The sequence below is a fragment of the Opisthorchis viverrini genome, assembly GCF_000715545.1.
Source record: "Opisthorchis viverrini unplaced genomic scaffold opera_v5_2, whole genome shotgun sequence".
Taxonomy (NCBI): domain Eukaryota; kingdom Metazoa; phylum Platyhelminthes; class Trematoda; order Opisthorchiida; family Opisthorchiidae; genus Opisthorchis; species Opisthorchis viverrini.
The window spans coordinates 5,244,630-5,265,962 of record NW_008751658.1 but is presented as its reverse complement, the minus strand read 5'-3'; the positions used below and the strand labels follow the sequence as shown (position 1 = coordinate 5,265,962).

Here is a 21,333-nt window from a genome sequence, read left to right as displayed (position 1 = left end):
GTTACCACACTCCACCATCACACGCTGGATGCATCTGAAAGCTTACCTCGGAACGCGCTTGAACGATGAGAGCAGAAAGTCCAACAGCTCGAACGACGAACCACTAACATAACTTGGTTGTGGCAATCGATTGGTTCACCTGTCAGGACTTTCCAGTCACAAACTCCACAAAGACTTGAAAGCTGCTGGACAATTCATTTTCACCTATTGGTGGCTGTGGGATTTCTGGAATACATACTGAAATCATCGTCAGTCGAACTTTCGTCCTCCTGTTCTGGTGCAATAATTGTGGTCTCTACTTTAAACTTGGCAATTAAAAGGTTTCGCGCTTCTTTGAGCTTATCAGGTAGGCACAGTTCCCGAGTTTCGTTCACTTGAACCCGAATTGCACAAAAATTGCTAAACGTGCTTATCAGGTAGGCACAGTTCCCGAGTTTCGTTCACTTGAACCCGAATTGCACAAAAATTAGCTAAACGTGCTCGTTTGCATACCAATTTGGTTTTGACGGGATACTCACCTGGAACCTAGCTGAATCTCTCATTTATGATGTTGGTTGAACACTTAGCCGTTCGGCCACGAGAGCTGATCCGTGTGTTTAAACTGCGCGCTGCCCCCCCCCCCCCCGCGGTACCGACTGGATAGCTCGGAATTCAGTCTGGGTGAGCTAAATAGTTCAGCAAGTCGAGATAAGGATGACCACCGCTTGTTTTCAGCGTGCCGGTTACTTTCAACAATGTGCAATACGAATCATCTGGCGCCTCCGAACCAGTTCTAACCAGTGCACGGGAGAGCTTGGTGGGGCTCACGTGTGAGGAATATGGCAAGTGCTGCTAATCGAAAGCTAGCTTGTTAACTCACCGTCGAGTTCACGTCCACTAAAGTTTTGGTACGAACGTGGTCGCCCAATCGACCTTCGCTGATTGTTCCCGCCTTTTTCCGACGAAGATTGGTCTGAGTCAACATCGCCGGCACGCATACCCCACGCAGCAGAAGTCTGGTCGAGTGAAGGATTCTGGTGTACGCTGGTCCCAACAAGAGTCACAGTCGCTCTTGCGCCTGGCTAACAATTTTATCCATCTTGTCACGCACAAACCGTGCTATTCGGCTTCACCATCAAGACGGGTGCTCAACTGGCAAGCACAACGCGACGAATCATCTTTTGGTGGCCCTGGCCAAACCATCGGTCAAACAGCAGCCTACTTGTCAAAAGCCGGTGTCTATAGTGTCTGGTTAAAACCAACCGTGGATTGCGTCGTGTCACTCTTGGAATATCATGCAGACAGTTCTCTCGCAAGTGTTGACCTTCTGGCACTTGCCCAGGGGTTGCAGACTGGTATCATGATACCGGAGCAAGTCCCGTCACTTCTATACCCCCACGCCTCCAAGACATTTCCACGCACCTGGAAAACTGTATCCCGACGCCTTGGTCAGTTGGCCCATCGGATACCGGCCAAACGAAAGCAGATCCGCCGAGCTAACTACTCCGTCATCCTGACCCTATACCACCAAAGACGGAAAGATGTAAGGTCTGCTGTGCTCGATGGGTTATGGAAGGACCTATACAAAGGTAACTGCGGCCTTCGTCTGACCGCCTAGCAGTATTGAAAACAGGTGTTTTCAGCTCCAAAACACGTGGATAGCTGGTCAAGTCGCGCAGCGCTACCATCCGATTGGAATGTGGTCGGGATAATTACAGATTATGGTTGTTTGGAAGCTACATCACTGTCGCCTGTCCTACTTCATCACTCTGCAGCGACTGCTTCTATGCTCAGTTTGGCGATATCTGGAAAGCGTATGATTCGGTTTCGCAAACACAATCGTCAGATGGAGCATCGTCACCTCTACTTCGATTCATCGTACAGTTCTATGAGAATGATGTAGCAGTTTTCCTCAATCCCGAGGTTCACTACTACAGAGGTGTGAGTTAGAGAGATTCACTCTCCCCATTATTGTTCAGCATGACAATAGATCAAGTTCTTGGATTATAGGTGCCACAACTAGGACACCAGTTCCATGACAACTTGAAAGATAGTTTTGCCTTCACTGACGACTGGTTCATGTGCGCAGAAACCTAGGTTCACCCTAAAGAGAGGCTTGAAGCTTCTGCGGTCGAGCTGGGAGGAGATGGTATTAGAATCAACGCCCCAAAGAAGAAGCGATGGTGGTTTATGGGGGCAGGAAACATGGGACGACAGCGGTCTCAGTCGGGCTATTATGTTTCTCCGGGGAATTCATCAATCATCTGAGCCCCTTTATGTTCAAGGAGAAAGGCGTCCTCAACTACCGACAGCATCCGCTCAAACTGCTCGATGAAGTGACGCGTGCCCATTAAGTCTTATCGAAGAATGGATATCACAAGTGAGACCACGGCCTGACACCAAGCATGACATATTCGTTTGTGCTCGGCCAAGTCCACCCAAACACTTTCAAAAGATTGGACACTTACCCCAGGAAATCTATTCGTGAATGGCTACATCTGCCAAAGGACACCCGGATCAGCTACGTCCACGTCGGCAAGCAACAAAAGGGATTTGATGTCCCAAGTCTAAGTGCAACGATCCCGATGCAGAGGACAGCGCGTACGGAAAGGACTCTATCTACCCAGTGCCGAGTACTGGGCAATGTGGTCAACGATTCCGCATTTGGCAAGATTGTTCGAGATCTCAGCCTTCCGATCCCAGTCCATGGTGCATGCGTAACCACCACGGAAGACCTGGTGGCTGCTTGGGGTGATAGTCTGCACAACAGCGTTGCCGTCGCGTTTTAGGAGAGTTGGCCGCTTCGCCTCTTTCTAATCGATGGCTTGTATTTCCAGAACAAGTGTTTCCTTGGGTATTTATCCGCGGTATTCAGCTCCGATGCAACTCGCTCAGGACGGGAGTTAGAAGCGCTCGGCATGGTTATGGTGGCCAGATGATCTTCATTCGTGTAAACTGTGGACAAACGGAGAGTTTGGTGCATATTTTGCAGTCCTGCTGGATCACGCATGAGGTTAGATGTGCTCATCATAATCGGGTTGCAAAGAAAACTTGCAAAACATCTAACGCGTCTGATATACACCGACTTCGAGGAGTTGAGAGCTCCTACTTCGACCTTCTCCATCAAGCCTGACCTAATCGCTGGTCGGGGGCACCGAGCAACTGTGATAGACGTCAACATAGTCTCGGATGGGCGCGAAGTGACTGTGTGGAATGAGAACAAACAGAAGTGCTGGTGAACCTCAGCCTTACGTGCCATCGGTTGTGACGTTGACTTTTTGGTCAAACAGCCCATAATCACTTCTTGCCGAGGGATCTGCCTTCCTCAATCCGCCAAGGCTGTTGTTGGACTGGGACTTCCGAATGTCACAGTCGGTGACTTGTGTTTGCTGTCATTGTGGGTTCTCTGCGTACTTGCGGTACTTTCATGCTTGGTGCATGGCGTAGGGTATACATTCTTGCCATTGAATCCCACACCATACCCAGTATGATGGACACTTTGTACCTGATCTGCGAGTCTTGTCTGTGCTAGCGCTTACCACGCCTTGAAAAGCATTCAGCATTGTTTGTCCTTTGTTCAGTTGTTGGCCTTTACACAAGTCTTTCCAGACCAAACATTTTTACATATGTTGGGATTCATTTTGTCTGACATGAGCAGTCTGTGGCACGAATTCGAATCCAATATATCCAATATTCTCCTGTAACCCTCTCAAAATTCATCGCCTTCATCTCTTATGTTTGTGATCACGCTTTTCAACCATGAATGATAAACATAGCACCGATCAACGTCGACCGTTGAAAAATTTGCTGGACGATTTCCTGGCCAAATTTTGCAGGTGAGATGCAGCGAACTTTGTTAGGCAGGGGAAAGCAAAAGCTGACGAGAGCCGATAACAAATCTAGGGTATATAAAATAGGTTAATAAATTTCAGGTGTGTCCATAAAGTGCTTGAAACACATAAAATCCTCTGGGCTGCTGAATGTAAAAAAAGCTCGAATCCACATCATCATAATAACGCATCTTACACAAACACAAACAGGATAAACTGAGGTTCAGTGACGATTAAAGTCTAATCGAGTGGTGGTGTTTACGGAAGCCTGAGTTCCATTGGGGGACCGTTGTTGGTATGAGAATCCAATTTGAGGGTGGAAGAAAATGAATGGTTGAACGAGACACAGAAATCTCGGTCAACTTCAACACCAGGACACCCGAAACCAGCCGTTTCCCTTTTCCCGTGAAAAGTAAGCTGAGAAAATGATACATTGAATAAAGGGATACCTCAAACCGTTTTGCCTAACCAGACAAACTCTCCGTATCTTTGACCAGCAACCGTGCTGCGCAAACTAGCGGACTAAAGCGGGACACAGAAAGGGTCTGGAAACAATTAAATCATAGTCTTCAGCATCATGACTGACCCGAAAAGAAACATTTTAGGCACATTGTGGGATTTCGCCAAATAAAATTCTGCAAAATTTCACGAGATTTATAGGAAAACCCTGTCTTGTAGCTTTATATCCAAAGTGCTTTTGCATACCTGGAGATTTTCCAGTGTGCCCCTTGGTTTGTACCAGTTTCACTGTCATTTCACATACTTTCAAGTGACAAAATTACATCAGAAGACCTCATCACAATTTTGGTGAACAGACAAACTGATATAATGCGTTGTGGAATCGAGTATCTTAAGTTGAACAGCAGCGGACAAAAACCAGGAATGCAAGTGGTCTTGATGGCGTTTCTTCCGAGATATATTCACCTGAAGAGTTCAATTTATAATAGAATGCCTTTTTGGAGTGACCAACTCTATCCAGACCTCTGATTCATTTGGCATAGGAACTATTCATATGAGCTAACAGTGAGGTGCTCTCAGACAATGGTCACACCACTGAACGCTTCATAACACTTTCCTCCGTGCTTAAGGCACGGAACATTTGACCGGATGGTCCGTGATTCAGACCCAGCCTTGGTATCTCGACTGCTCCAGTCTAGGCTTCGGTGACCTGGCAGTATCTCACTTTTTGCGCTTCTTGCGCGTGACATGACGGGTATGCACCGAAAAGCCGCCATAGCTGAAAGATCATTAGTATTAAAATACACAACATAATCTGTTTCGCTACCCTACAGGAAGTGGAGTTAGAATGTTTTTTATTCCCTGAGAATGTGAAAGAGCATGAATTTGACTAATTCATTTTACTGGTACAGGTACGATAGCGGTTAAGAAAGCATTTATTGTTCTAAGAATACTACAGAGGGCTTTATGCCGGAGGTTGACCAGTCTGTGCTCTGACAGTGGTGTTGTTCAAACCTTTAAGTGAGCTTTTTTGATGGCGTCCAGTTGGTTTGTTCCCTATGTCGCGAATCCATTGATTTTATTACCTGTGGTGTATGCATATACGAACCCACAGATATATAACAAAAATACTTTTGGATAAGAATAAACATATGGAGAAAATTCAGCATTTAGTATGAGTACATCATACATTCAGCAATTTTTAGGAACTGGAATGATTTATGTTAGAACATGACGGATACCTCCAGAAACAAAAACAATAACTTGTGAAAATTGACGTACAAAAACTATAAAATAAACAACGGGACTATAAAGTACATGCTACATATTAATGGGACCAAACCAGGATAGAACCTTACTAAAAGACTTTTATAGACTAAGTTTGCACAACTCACTTCACAGTATTAATATATTGCTTTGAAAAAGTTTTCCATGTCATGATGGTATTCTAGTTGATGTTTCTGGGGTGTGGAACCATTGCAGCTGCTAACTTTCTCGATTCCGGATGATTGTGTGTCTAATTGGGTTTCAATCGAGTTGAGCTAAGAATTGCAAATTAGGCGTACAATTACCCAGGCGTGACCGCTCCTGAAAAAGCGAGAGGCGTGAACCAACTTGGGGCAGTAATGTCGTTTCACTGTCTGAATGTACACATCGGAATCTGGCAGATGTTCAGTGGTGTTAGCATGGTAATCGCCCAATACATGACACTCAATTGAAGACTTCTGGGCTGGGACTGCACGAGTTCATATCCCTTAATGTTTTACTGAGTCCTGTACGTCGAGGAAATATTTTACAGCATAAAACTTCGTCCTGGAGGCGGAACATTTATTTTTATCAATATGAGTGGAATAGCGGTCTTACCCATCCCAAGTGACAGATCACTTCAGGATATTAGATATCAATCTCGAACCTACAGTGAATCCATGCTGAAAGTCGTGTGTGGTCTCATATTTTTTCGTTGGCTGAATACCACCTTATCATGACACGATTTCGGTAAATACCTGCGCCCGTTTCACGTAACTCCCCTGGAATTCTCAAGGTTCTCACGATCAACGATCGAACTGAACCTCAACAACGAAGCGCATTTCGGAGAATAGATAGATAACGCGTTTATTCGAGAGTATGATCTGCTCAGCTCGTCCGTTTTATATTCATTAACACATCCATAGTTCGTCGTCTGTCGTTATGATTGCCATGTGTACCAGGCTTGTGAAAACTACGGCAATGTTATATGCGATGACGAAACCACAGAGCAAAATCTGAGTGAAGACGAACCGAAAATTGCAAAGTATTCGTACTGATAAAAATGGGTTTTACTTAACACACACTATCGAGGTAATGGACTATCAAAATTGCCTAACGATTAGCATCGCCCCAGGGTAACTGTCCAGTAGAGCTACTGTAATTTGGATAATGTGATCGCAATGTGAAAGCCAACCACGAAAACCCTAGTATTCTTCTGAAAGAGTAGAAAATGAAGATGGATCGAACGTTCCAAAATGACCTACTTAGTAAACTCGAATCAGCATCAAATCTATCGTTCGCCTCAAGTTTGACGTCTCTAGGTTGCAACTGATTATGTCCAAGAATAACAGAAGTGTGATTTTTCTTCAGTATCAAGTTCCTAAGAGGTCGCTATATATATTTGGGAAAAACAATGTGCAATTAGCACAGGACACCGAGAATACGTGTTTTAGCGTTTTCAAACTTTTTCAACCTCGTCAAAAAAATGAAAAACATGCTACCAGAAACTCTCGTTTATTCTACTTTACTAATTGCTTATCCATCCAAAATATTTGTCAGTTCAATTAAGTTCTGAAAAACGGTATAACAGCACACGCACAGACTTCCTGACTTGTATCAATACGACGACTGACAACTATGTATGATATCCATATTAATCGAGTTGAAAACCCTTACTACGTCCAGATATAGCTAAAGGGGCTTGCAAGTTAGGTCACGTCAAAGCGCTTGTGTTTGATCGAGTAGGCGGGACATTTGTATTTGTTCAATTATTCACACAAATGTAACATGTAGCACTTTGGGTTTATGGTAGGGGATTACCTCAGCTTGCATTTGAATCATTTGAGTTGATAAAATCGAGTGACCCATGGGATCGTCTCATTTGGTTTGCTCATGTGTATGCAAATTTGCTCCGAAGAGTAAGACAAGCATGCTAGGATTACTCACAAAATTTTCCCATATATTTCAAGCTTATAAGGCGCTATTTGACTGGAAAGTCCTGACAGGTGGATCGGTCGATGCGAACATGGCAGTTACTCGATCGTCATTCGAGGCGCCTGACGAACTAATTACACCGTTCTAGGTAGGTAGCAATTTAGACACCAAAATTCGGGTCCGATCAGCGTGCGCGGGCGGAGTGCTGATAATATGTTCCCTTTTCAGGTGGCCGGGATCACATGCACTAGCTGTTCTGCTGAAGAACTTACGGGTGCATTTTTAACGGCATGAACCAAATTATCCCTCACTGAAACTGGAGAGTCAACCGCCACACGAATAACTTCAGACCGTCTTGGTGTCGACCGCTGCCTGCTTGCTCTCCAGATGCACCGACTTTGTTACTGCGCTAAATATTTACTCGTCTCTGTATGCGAAAATGTGCGCAATTACCGTCAGAACTAAACAGAAGTCTATCGCTTTGGAGCAGGGTAAAAGTAAGCAATCCAAAATCGTTCTCCCTGACTTGCTCCTGCGTTTCATCCGTTTGGGAAAAAAGCGAAAGTTTTCCTAATAGCCTTTAACAAATCATTCACTTCTACTTCTCTACCGAACTACTTGTCAGCTTATCTGATCCTTCCAAACGATCCTTCTATCCAAAATAGGTGACCTGGATTGTGTCTGTTATATTTCAACAATCACACCCCTGGATTCGCGCCAACCGTTTTAGAATTTGTCGCTCAACTTGATCAGCCGCTTTGCCTTCTACAATATCATACGTCCTCCTATTCCAAAATAGGGAGCTAGCACTGGTTCAAGCGAATATCGATTAATCCTCGATATCATAATTTCATCTTGACCGAACAGCTCCTTCCTGACATCAAAGATCAACAACTTGGATTCAGACTCAGTTTCATAAGTGATATGTCGGTTCATCCCCCACTTTGATAAAGGGAATATGTTAACCGTTGAAATATGGGAACTTGCACGGATATTGCATGCGAAGCTTCCCGCCGAACTGCATTCGTGCCTAGTAAGCTGAATCGGAAACTTTACTGACGGTCAGTCAGTGTACGTAAGAGTCGATGGAGTTGGCCCTCGGATACAGAACATCAGCGATGAAGTTCCCCAGGGATCTATGCTCTTATTCATCCGCCAACCACATTACCTTCCATCCACGCATTTGCAGACCGGATCACTGCGCGTCCCTCTCACAACTCTGCGTCACTCAGTACGATGACCGCGAATACAAAATCACCACATAAAATGCTAACTTTGTCACTATACTGTCACTACGGTTCGTCGAATGTAGCGACGAACGATCGTCTAGTGTCTCTAAGTGCCAACTTCCCTTCGTCATCATACCCTAGGGTTGATAAATCACAGGTGGATTCCCGATAACTTTGCTGCCAACACGGAATCCATGTTGGCAATCAATGTCCCATCTGCTAATTTCATATGTTCAAATGTTCATATTTCTAAGGAAGAATGGAATGACCAAGCTTCGTGGAAACCAGGCTTCCGATGAAAATGTCAGGCATAATTTGAAAGACAGACTTTCAAAAACTACCGCGACAATACTACGTCTGCCCTCGAAATTGTTTTCGTTTCGTCCGACAGTCTGCCTAGCAAAATGAGCACAATGCCCGTCTTCAATTGTCGTACCACTTTCTGAGGAAAAAAATCGTTCAGCTGTAGCGCTCTTTCGGTGCCTAGCTGCCATGCCACCCGAAGGAACCACGAGGGTTGGGATAGTGTCAGGTTGCCCAAGCCTAGAGAGGGGAAGTCCAGAGGCAGAGGTCGGGTTCGAACCACGGACCTTCCGGTCAGTAAATTCGCGCTCTAACCACTTGAGCCATCTGAGGAAAACCTTCGGGAAAAATATAGACACTGCGTGAAATTCCATGCAATAATAATCAACGCTGCGTTGCATAGCCCTGACAATCTTAGGGAGTGCGGCGATGCTGAATTCAGTTTCACAACATTATTCTTTGTTGAGAGGCTAACACAGACGGTTGTTTCATCCCTTCTGGGATGTGCCGGTTATGCAAACGGTTCATGCTTAACGGAAAATGTTATTCGAGGTCACGCGTAGCAGCGCCGGACCTTCTTTTGTAGGCCATCAAATATAGTTTGGCAGAGATAAACCATGAATAACAGTATACATCTTGACCACAAACGTTCCCAAACTCAGCCTTCAAAGCTTGGTTCAGATTGGCTGACTCACAAAATTCCACCGCTTAAGTACGCTTGGCAACAGTAAGCGTCACGTAAGGAATTCGTATACCAAACAACACACTGAAGAAGCTTGTCTCGCTTATACTACGAATGGCAAATCCGCTTTTTCCTTATAATACATTGATGTCTTCCACAAAGAATGAACATAACTGCCCGAATTCCGTTCGCCAAAATAATCTAAGTGCTGCTGTTCCAGGTATGATCGAAATCAATACATTTAGTGGCTATGGAGTCATTATTGAGGCTCCAATCTGATTGTTTTACCCGAAAAGCATACAAATGCAGTGCATTGTGTTGATAATGGGTTTTTCTCTCTGAAACACCTGAAAACCTGATTTGTTGATCTGAATCAGTCATGTAATCGAAACCGTTTACGGAGGACGTGCTTTCAATAGGCGGACCGAAAGAGGGTCACTGCTTAACAGTAATGTAGCAACGACATGAAAATGATGACTGATCAGGCTGGTGGTGCACGACACTATACCTATTTGTTGATCCGGGAACCACAAGAATTCGGTTAGTTCTGTTGTGAACACATGCTACTCGGTGCTGTTTTGAGTAAATATGAGGAGACTGGTTAATCCCTCACAGCCACCTCCATTTTACCAGTATATTTCTCTGTTTTACGAGGCTGAATGTTCTGTATTCTCCGGACGTTTAATCCAGCTTAAAAAGTAATTATTTCGACACCTGTACTGTGAGTAGACGGACCCAGGAGATCATTGTGCCTGCGCATGATTTGAAAGGGGTTGTGAGGTGTATTATGCATGCCTTTTTTCTATATCTATATATATTGTAGAGACCTCGGACGTTTTCACAAGATGCATGCCAATATACCAACATTTTCGTACCCAGGATATACTCGCATGATATCGTATACAAGGACTAATAAGGCGAAGCGCTTGTCAGTGCGTAACTGTCTCTTTTATCGCTTTTTTCACTCTATAGTCGGCTTAAGTAAGAGGGAGAGAAAACCTTTGCCCCAACGCATTCAACTGAGAAAACAGAATACTGGATAGTCTGTTTTAACCGCACAAGCTTTTTCAGATTAGTTGCTATCCCTTAGCCTTCCAAATGGGAACTATACGATTTCAACCTGTCTAGCCAATGTTTAATGACAAGTTATAAATTGGATTCAGTTTGATCTATTTTTCTATCTAACTAGTATCAGAAATCCAGCTTATTTTTCTGTCAGCCCGGAAGAAATCTCTTCATGCATCCCCAGTTGATAACAGCCAAAATTTGTTCTCTCATCACATTACGAAATCTGAGCTAGAGTCAGTTCACGGGAAGCGCACGAGTTTCGTTCACAGCCTGTAGTTTGAAAAACTTCAGAAGTGACCTCAAGGCAGTGCTCAAACTGATTCCAAGGTTTGTGGCGACACGAACTAACCCCGAAACCCGACACAACCCGAAAAAACTTAACGAAAGCACATTTATTTCTAAATCTCCCAGATATTTCACGTGATTTCGTGTGCACATAGTAAAGCAGGAAGCTAGCTGGAAAGACCAATGTGATCGGGAATGTGTAAACAAAACACTGAGCCATAGGGTTTTACCAAAACGGCACGTAAGGACATCGGGGTGTAAACAGCGAATGTGGACATAAGTCGCAGCGCTAAGTTGATAAGGCCAGCGTTTGGAAAGTCGACGTTCGAATCCCGGGACACACTAGACTGTCAACAAGACGAACCCACCAGCATGCAACATGTGACCTACACATTGTGGCAGTAATAACTCTGGGAAGGTCACATCTCTTTAAAGCCTGTAGGTTCTTTAGAAGCTTATCGCGAACAGTCCATATTCTAATTATTCCATAAGATTGACTACAATCTACTAATTTAAGGGTAGTGAACAGAGAACGTATAATGAGCTTATTGAGGGTGTCATCAAAAGCCGGTGCACCGCTTACATTGTAAAAGTCTCGACAGATCAGAACAGGCCGGCTTACTCCATCAAAAACACCGAAATGTGCTGCAACGAATTGACTACCATAATAGAAGGACGTACAGTGAAAAGTCGCCGGTTCTGTGCTATAAAAGTTTTTTGAAAGTATTTACATGAGCCATAGTTACCGTCGAAAAAGACGGAATAACGGATGTCTTTCTTTTGACTTATCCTTGCGGGAGGCAGCGGAACTTGTGTCCATATAGATGGCATCGTCTGCACCAGAGAGACTAGCCATTCGACTCGCTTTTCGGACAGCAGATCCCACGGAAGCGGTACGCTTCAGGCCAGTGACATCGTCCGGATCGGTGGGTAGCCGTTCTTCCATCGCGTCCTCCTCAGTGCTGGCCAGAACGCGGTGAAGCAATTCAGCCTGTTCTTGTTTCGTGCTTAGTTTCAAGGGCTCATTCTCCATTCCAGCGAGACGAGTAATTACCTGCAGGAAAAACATGATATGAACGAAAGGATCAGAGAAACTTTTCGTCCGGTTATGAAACTGATATATATATATATATATATATATATATATATATATATATATATATATCAGTGACGAGAGGGTGCCGCGCGTCTTTTTACGAGANTTCAACGAAGTAAGGTTGCCGAACGTCCCTTTTCGAAAGGCCGAAAAACTGGGTTAATACAAGAATCCGAGTATGCACAAGGTCATAAGGTGAAAGCTCACAGTCCTATTGGTGATGACTGCTGTTGGTCATATACACCTTGAAAAAAAGCACAGAAATACCACTGTCAAACACCGTGGAGGGCAAGTGTAGTCATGATATAATGCACAACTATCCAAGCAAGGAGGAAAACCAGCAAAGTTTGAAGTAAGAACACACAGGATCTGTTCGTCTTGATCCAGTTCTGACAGTTGTCAGGGAGTTGTTAGTAGGTTCGTTCCAACCGAGTGGTTTGAGGAGGATAGTGCTCTGTGGGGTAGACCGCATATGAACTCAGTGTTTCTTATCAAACACCTCCTGCATTCTCAAGTCTACAACAGAACGCATTGCTGCGTGCTGTATCTTTGCCTTCCCGATTAAATCAACCAGTAATGTTCTGGTACTTACGATAAGCTGGGTAAGTTAACTGAAGCTGACCAGTATAGGATGCGAGCAAAACATTCAAACACGTTCTCTTTCCTCAGTATAACTACCACCATCTCGTCGGATAGAACGTCCTAGTGTCCAAAACCAGTGAAAACGGATGTGATCGGGCTAACGAGCAGTGAATGAGCTATCAATAACCGCTTTAAGACTATACTATTTCATTCCGCCCCCCCTGTTCTATTATCAAACATTGCGATAAAGAGATAAAATGCATCGAAAAAGTGGCTGGGAACGGCGATCAGGTAGGTGACAAAATTATTATAAAAACAAAAGAAATGAACTGACATCAATCATTTATTGATTTCTATCCACTGGTCTCGTCGAGAAAAACGATTACAAACATCGGAATCTCAGTAGGCAATTCGAAAGCTCGACTAATTCGCATTGTCTGATTGAGTTTTTGTTCAGAATACCACCTGAAAAGATACGGATGTAACAGGTTGACAAAATGTCCTCAGACCATGGACTTCTATAGTGCTTCGGAATGCCAGTAGTTGCAGCAAACGAAAATTGTCACCTTTTAGACATACGAGCAAAATAGTGCATCGGAAATGCAGACTCGTCAACCGCCTTTTGGGCTAAGAGGAATAAATTTTGAGTCACGGAAAACAGCATCAATGACTTATCATAGCAATCGGCTCACTTTGTAAGCATAACCTTGGTTGACCAAAAATCTCTGGCGTTTCAGTGCGTACTGCATTTCCATGGTGTCCTGAGATACAAGTGAGTAGAAGAAGGCGTTGTAAGCCTCCGCATCCATGCCACGTTTAGCCCGTAAAATTCGCCCCAATCGCTGCGCTTCTTGTCGTCGACTACCTCCGTGAGCACTGATCTGGATGAGTACAGTGGCTTCTGGTAGATCAAATGAGTTATCTGCCACCTTTGACACGAATATAGCTGGGACCTACATACGTTAAACGGAAACCAGAAGAATGTAGTTTGAACAGGGACTAAGCAGTCACTACATAATCCAAAGTTGTCAAATGAAGAGTTACGATGAAAAACCGAACGAATGGCCATTTCTAGCCATTGTCGCAACCAAGCAGATGACCACTTGCACACACAAATACACAATAAGGAAGCCATGTATATGGCCGTATTTCCAGTTATCATGGAAGCATCGAGCCGGGAAGTGAACTACCATAAGCTGTCAAAATAATTCAACCAGGACAAGCATAGAAAAGCTACCAGGTTTCAATAAGAAACGCCATGGATAACGACCCAACTCTAATGATTCGAACGCAAAATGTCTACCAGAAAGAACAAACAAAGGTCAACCGGTGGAGTTAATAGCCTCATGGAAGACAAATAAAACAGTAGTGTTTATCGGATCTCTCCTCCTCTGAATAGACCACCGATTCATAACTAGTGGTTATTTGGTAGCCGAAGGTGACCAGTGGCTTCAAGTGAGCCGACCACCCATGGGGTGGATCGCAGAAGCCTCTGTTAAGAGAATCCTTCGTAGGACCAACATGGCCAACTGTATCGACAGATGCTAACGCACCCAACTTACGTTAGCCTGATTCAATGCTATGGAAAAGCAAGCTAATGGCATACTACTGTGTTCCTCATAAACAACTTTCCCCTGTAATTCCAACTATACCACCCAAAAAATTCACAGTAAGACTAATCCCTTAGAAAGGACACCAATATGTGCACAGCACCTGAACAGCGAGTAAGTTCGTGTATAGTCGAATTACTTCTAACCTGTATTTTTTACCATCACAGAGAAAGCGAACTGGACCAGTACACTTTTACTGTGATATCCCGTTATGCGGGCTCAGCAGCTTTTCTGCCAGACGTAATGTGTTGCCGAGCAACGCAAGGTCAGCGTTTAGTGACGAGGTTCAGTGGTTTACTAACCGCTTTTCACGAAGCCATTACGAATCGTGCACACGAATTTCATATTTTGTGACCCAAGGAACAAAATTAGTTGCTAGATAGGTACTTACCCGGGAACGAAATACAAGCAAACAAAATGGACAAGTGTTGGATCAGCCAAAAAAACATGAAGCGGCAGTGAAGTGACCTTGACTGGAGGGTCTTGATCAGGGGACTAGTGAGAGACAATTGCGTACGTTTGCCTGCTGCTGCAGCCAAAGCCTTAACAGAGCCCAAACAATTGAGGCCGAAAAATCGAGAACGAGTGCCAACATTCCACTGAACACACAGAATACGTCCTGGTGTGCGCAGGCAGTGCTTGTGAGCCGAATTAACAGCCCCATAAAAGGAAAACCACGAAAGCAGTTCTGTCACCAGCCAATGAAGATCGAACCTTTCACAGATCACCATAGCTTATGAAGCATACTTTGCATACCTAAAGAGGGCGGACGAAAGTACGGCACGGTGTTCTGGGTAACACCCATAACGAAATTCCACGTCAATTCAAAGTTAAGTAAGCGCGTGAAAGGTATGGAGAAGCATGATTCACCCAGCTGCTTGTAATAACCGGCAAATGTGTCTACATGGGATTCTTGTGGTCAGGACGATGATACAGGCATAGGTTATCACTATTCAAATCAAAGCTCATAAACCTGAAATACTGTACCATGCAAATACAATGCAAGCAGGCCAGCAATGACGCCACCTTAAAATCCACTCTAAACGAAATTGAAACTGAAAACCGACGAAAAGAAAAAAAACAAAACTGCAAAAATTAGTCCAGTAGGATGGTGAACACCGCCGTTCAATGTAAACGTGTGGATTTGACATTGATACCAGCAAAGCGACTATGGCCCGTAAAGTAAGTACGTCGGGCGGATATCTATGAAAACATGGAGAAAGGCTATTTCCAGCAAGCACAAGGGTACAACATTAGTTGGTTGCCTAAAACTAACTACATGGATGAATAAAGAAAAACGAAGTAATGACTAGAAAAACAAAAGTAGATTTGATGGGGAAATTTTCCGTGCTATCCACTCGAAAACTTCGAATGAAACCAACCGCTACACAGATGGACAGTCCGCTATGTATAAATGGCAGATGTGGAAGTCAAACTTGGTCTGGTTGGAACCGCCAGTTTGCAGAACACAGCACTTGTACTCAAAGTACAATCTCAAAAGACCACTCTTAAGGGATGTTGGCTAGGCGTTCGTGTTCTGTCGGGAGTTGACTAGTTACAGAAAAATCAAGTCAGGGCTATAGTAGAGCTTTAATGCCGAACGAGTCAGCATCATTTTGTTTTCCGAATGTGGCAAATCGGTTGCAGCTGTACCGTGGACCGTTGCGTATTCACACATAGGTTTTACCCATTGGAAAGCGTCTTTGATTATGACATACCACAACAAATACACGCGTGACCGACTCAAGCGGGATTTTGGGGTATACTACAACAACGTACAAAGTAGTGAATGATATGACAGGTTTAGGATATGACAAGTTCTTCTGGCAGGTATTTTTGTTCCCACTACGCGTACTTGGACTTCCCATCTCAATACTACTTGAATCTCCATCTATCTTTGGGTAACCGAATGATGTCAACATATGGCTCATGGGGGCATTCAACACAAAAGGCTCACTGACGGGACTGACAAATACCATGCGTTAAGCCGATGTGCAACGAACCACCAAGTGTGTGACGAGGTGTAGCGTACACGGTAGCCTAGTTGATACAGCAGTTGCTGGTAAGGAGGAGCAAGTAGTTTTAGTCCGCCGTCTGGTTTGTCAATTTGTTATACAAGCATGAAGTTTTCATCTCCATAGAACTAATCTCTCAAAACCTCCAGTCCATACGTTGTCTACCTCTTGACTTGCCAACAGATCAACGATGAAGTCGAGTCAACTAACAATTTTTCACTACAGAGAGTAGGGAATGCTGTACCGGCACCTCGGGTAGCAAATAAAGGTTGCCTTATATGAGGTGAGCGATTTCATCCTAGCCGATGTATCCAGGCGGTCGAAGCGTTTCCGAATGTGCGTCGTGTTAACCGCACTTGTATGACGTCTCGGCCGTAACTATTCATCTCCTGTCGGTCGTACGAAGTCTCACTGTGGACAGATATTGAACCAACTTACTAACGTGATAAGTAATCAGCCTGAACCGTGCTAAACAATTCCATTGAGGATATGCGAAATACGCTGCGCAGTATCCGTTCTGACCCAAAGCTCTCCGCAGTGAAAGTCCTCGTGGAAACACCAGGAATCAGCAACTGGTATTCGTGAGGTGTAAAACAGTAAGTTCGAAGTGCGCAACGCGTGCTGACTTGGAGACCAGTTGGGAGAACTTCCCGGTTGTTGTACCCACGTGCCGGAATCACATGTTTAGTTCGACAATAACGACCTCACTTCCGCTCGCAGACCACCACATCAGTTAACCGTCCAACGATTCTAGATGCAACCGGATACGTTAACTCTTACCTCATATTACCGCATCCAAATAACCCATTAATTGCAATAAACTACAGAACATAGCTGCATATAGACGATTGATTAATTCCTGATACACACAGTTCTCTACACCTTAAGAGCCACATCATTTTCAATAGCGTTGCGTCTGGTTCGTTTGATGAAAAGCGGAAGCTCGAAATGAGAGAAAAACGACTTTTGCATCCACCTGGCACAAGCTAACTGATTGCATTCGGTTTTTTCACCTAAGGATAGAACGTTACAGAAAACTGCTAGCTAGTGTTGCATGAGCAAGCGAAAAAAAGTGCTACCAAAATGTGACTTCCGCTTTTCTGTATGCGGCAACAACACACAGAGGCGACAGCAAGATTCTCGTATCACGCAACGGAATGGAAGAGTGGGAAAATGCAATGAGGAAACACAAGGCACAAATGAAATCATGAGAATATTCCCTTTCTTATGGAGAAAAATGCTATCTGTTGTTTCATGGAAACGGTGTACATCCTTCACGTAAGTTCACGTTCTAACTAATTTGGTAGGTACCAAAAGTTATTACGACTTGAAAATGCCTTCTTATCCAGAAATGTGTTTAGACAGCTAGTCTGACATCAGACGTTGCGATGCGTTAGGTCGCTCCTTATTTCACCTGCAGTTCAGGTGTAAAAAAAGAGGAACACCCTGCAGTTGGCTGTGGGCACAAACCCACTGCTCATTGAGGTGATCCAGTGATCGACAGACCAGCTAATCGAAATGGCCCACGGAATTTTCAAAGCCTTTCCTAATAATCCGAGTATGTACAGGCCAATATTTCACGTAACACTGGAGCAAACAGGTCCCAACATCAATGAATTCAGTGACGCTAGAAGTAGACGTGATTTGACGGGACCGGCGACGAGCGCTATACTTACACTGAAGGGAGCGCGTCATTGGTGAAAGCTTTTGGAGTGTGTTGTATGTCAGGAGACTTTGGCGATTACGAAGACCGAAAAGGCGTTCTATAAGAAACAGCATGCACCACTTTATAGAAAAACAGGAAAGTCTAAGGAAAGTGAGAGACTCTGATCATACACTCAGATGCCCCAAGAAGATACCTAATTAACTATCTGTAATGCGAGACCAGAAGAGGAAACAGTGGCTTCACATGACGACTTGTTTAACATTGTTTATATTTGTGAACCTCGATTCAACCACAACTGCGTTGGTACTATTACACAGCCATGAAATACAGAGTTATACCTTGGAGAAAGAACACACCTAAAGACTGTCTAATTTCTGCTTGACCTAATACCTTGAATGTAACGGCGAATATTACGAACAACTGACAGACGCATCAAATGGGTTTCTAATTTCAGGGTTAACCGCCGAGATTGCAATACAAAAGCGGATCTTTATATAGCGTTATTGATGGCTGTGTTACGTAGACTATTGTTATGATCAAAAAGAATGGATTACAACGAACAGTGCAATTAACAGTATTTGCGACGACATCTTCATGAAGAAGAACATGATTGCTAACTATTATTTGTAGGTGCCCTCTTCCCTTCCGAACAGAAGAATGGAAAGGAAGATCCACCGAAAGGCTGCGCACATGGACCAGACTCGGAACAACCACAGATAATGTCTAAACTGCCACAAACAGAGCTGCATTGAGACACTGTGATCTCAGCTTCTAAAACCGCCTAACAGACCGATCCAGCTCGATCAAAAGGAGCTGGATATCATAAAGATCAACAGCTTCTAGCAGTGCAAGAAAAACAATACCAACGAAGAGCAATCATGATGGTGCACGCAGATCCACAGAATTAGGAGCCATTTGAACTTCAGAATGCAATAGTGAGTGGCCAAAATACGGAGAATGAAGAAGGGTTTTGATCAGTTAAAAGACTGCAGGCGTCAATGAGAAAAGTTAAGAAACAGATAGTGGTAAGTTACTTGCAAATCTGTTGTCTCCATGGAATGGCTGAACAATTCGAAGAGCAGTTCGACTAGTTCAACCCAACACAAGATCTGGGGGGAGTTCATGAACCTAAACGGGACGCCGCAGTAAGACCTACATCGGCAACAGAAATATAACGTGAGATACCTCTCTTTTGATACAAACAGACACCCAATCTGGATAAGCTACACCCTGCATTCTTCAATGAGTTCTACAATTTTGAACGGAAACGGTATACCATGAACATACTGCATCCGCGACATCCCTCTAGACTGAACCACGAATTTCTAGAGTTGTAGTTCATGGATTCCAGTCCAAATGAATTCAATATCCTTTTTCAGATTCCCCAGTCCTGACAAGCCGACCAAAGAAGTCAAACAAGAAGAGGAACCACACATCTGAACATGTCCGACATTTGGTGAGGGAAACGGAGCTTTTNCGGAGCTTTTGGACTGCTGAACCTCGAAATGCGGCTGCAACAACTTCGTTCAACGAGGATAAGGAGAATAAGGGAACGAGGGCCAGGTGTTGGAGGTGGTGGCCCAACCTGTACAGCGACGAAGGATGGATATGTTTGTGTAGTCATCATCAAAGACAGCAATATCAGTGTTGACACCGATGCTTCACTGCCATATGACAGTAAAAATTCATGCAGGGAAGGCCACGGTTTTTAGGTAAGACACAGTGTGACGTAGCTATATATGTCAGGGTCAGTGACCGTTGGTTTGTCTCGTCCCGCGATCCCCAACCAGGGAGACGGCAGTTATCAACACGACTCGGCTGACTGGTAAGGACTTTCATGCTCCGTTATCGAATCAGAGAATGTCCATTTTTCGGGCGTCTCCAACCATGCTCAGCGGAGGGCTGTACAGGGGAAACGGTCCTCTGGCATATGAAGCACGTGACCTAGTCAGCGTAACATATGGAGTGTAGCCAGTTGACCCATCAAAAAAACAGTTGGTATACTTCTGCATTAGTGTTCCGGTGTTCCCACCAGACTCCCGCGGTGCTTCGGAGGCACCTACGGCAGAACATTGAGAGCCTACGAAGGTTTTCTACTCGTCTCTGATCGGTCTTAGTTTGACAAACGCTGTCTGGCCTTCCCAATTCGGGAAGTGATTTTATCTTTCACCAGTTCAACGGAACTTGTGCAGCTGACAATGCAGGAGAACTTAATCGTCATATCGACGGTTCACCGTCAAGCATGAGGTCTGGGTTCGATCCCACCCAATCTTGCACCAGCCCTTTAGACCTCACGGTATCGAAGTACATCTTGAATTATTTAAGTCATTTAGAATAGTCTGCATTACTAAGGGATTCACCTCATCAGACTGGCACTGTCCTTGGCATGATTTCGAATGAAACGTTTCTCTCTTTTCTCCCATATTCTCCTGTTACTCTTTCGCATTCATCGCTTGCATTCACTTTTTATGTTTGTGACCATGCTCTTCAAAAATAAATGATAGTAGTATCAATATCATTGGCGTACCCAATATACGTGAAAGAACGCCCGAGAGTATTTGGATCCCCAAGGCAGGTAAGGAATGAAACAAGAGGAGCACGGATAACAGAGTTAAGAAGAAAAGGCGACAGAGGACATCCTTGCGTGACACCTGATCTGGCGAACTCAGGATAGGATTCGCGGGCCCGTCGTTTAGAGAAACTTTTCTGTAAATGAATTAAGGTCCCATTGTTTTCGGAGACCGTTTAAACAATACAAACTCCCCCGGATCAGGTGATTGAATTAGGTGGAACAGGGTACAACTATTCCTCGATCTAAAAGTCTTCTTTATTTTTCGGACTTCTGCAGTCCACCAGAACTCAGCGTTAATCTCAAGGATCTGAGGGATCTGACCACGCCATTATAGTCATATGTTGCTGGTATCATCATCATCATCATCATCAGCATGACATCAGTGTTCAACACCGACGCTTCACTGCCGTACAACCATGACTTATTGGAAAGCCTTATTGTAAAGAAAAGAATAAAGGTGGATAAGGGAGGGACTTAGTGCTAGCTTAACACAATCATTCCGAGGTGCCTACACCTCCAGACATTCATTCAGGCAATCTGGACAGAAACTGACAACAAGAACGCCACTGACATCGGTTGGCAGCCATATCTTGTAGTGTCTCCAACCAGGCACAGTGAGAATCACACGGTCCCCATCCTGGAAGGCGAGTAGCACCGACAGCACCCAAGCGTTTCATGATCTCTTTCATACTCCTCCGATAAGTCAAGGGTTGGCCACCTCTCTGTTTACGCCACTCCGAATTGGGCATGGAAAACAGTACTCTCTTCGGCAAACGA

The 21,333-nt window shown here is 44.3% G+C and overlaps 2 protein-coding genes across 2 annotated transcripts in view; both read right to left on the bottom strand.

The window, feature by feature from the left end:
* Positions 1-3,304: 3,304 nt before the first annotated feature.
* On the bottom strand, positions 3,305-9,354 carry T265_00262 (hypothetical protein; the record flags this gene model as incomplete). The annotated part of the gene is made up of 2 exons (XM_009163970.1): positions 3,305-3,502; positions 9,019-9,354. 2 exons carry the CDS (start codon positions 9,352-9,354, stop codon positions 3,305-3,307), a joined length of 534 nt encoding a protein of 177 aa, XP_009162234.1.
* Positions 9,355-11,664: 2,310 nt separating this feature from the next.
* T265_00261 (hypothetical protein) overlaps positions 11,665-21,333 on the bottom strand; it is a gene marked incomplete at both ends in the record, with an annotated part of 52,425 nt that continues 42,756 nt past the window's right edge. Inside the window, 2 exons of the mRNA XM_009163969.1 lie at positions 11,665-12,069; positions 13,386-13,646. Of these exons, the coding sequence (XP_009162233.1) occupies positions 11,758-12,069; positions 13,386-13,646 (573 nt within the window). The remainder of the gene's footprint in view (positions 12,070-13,385; positions 13,647-21,333) is intronic.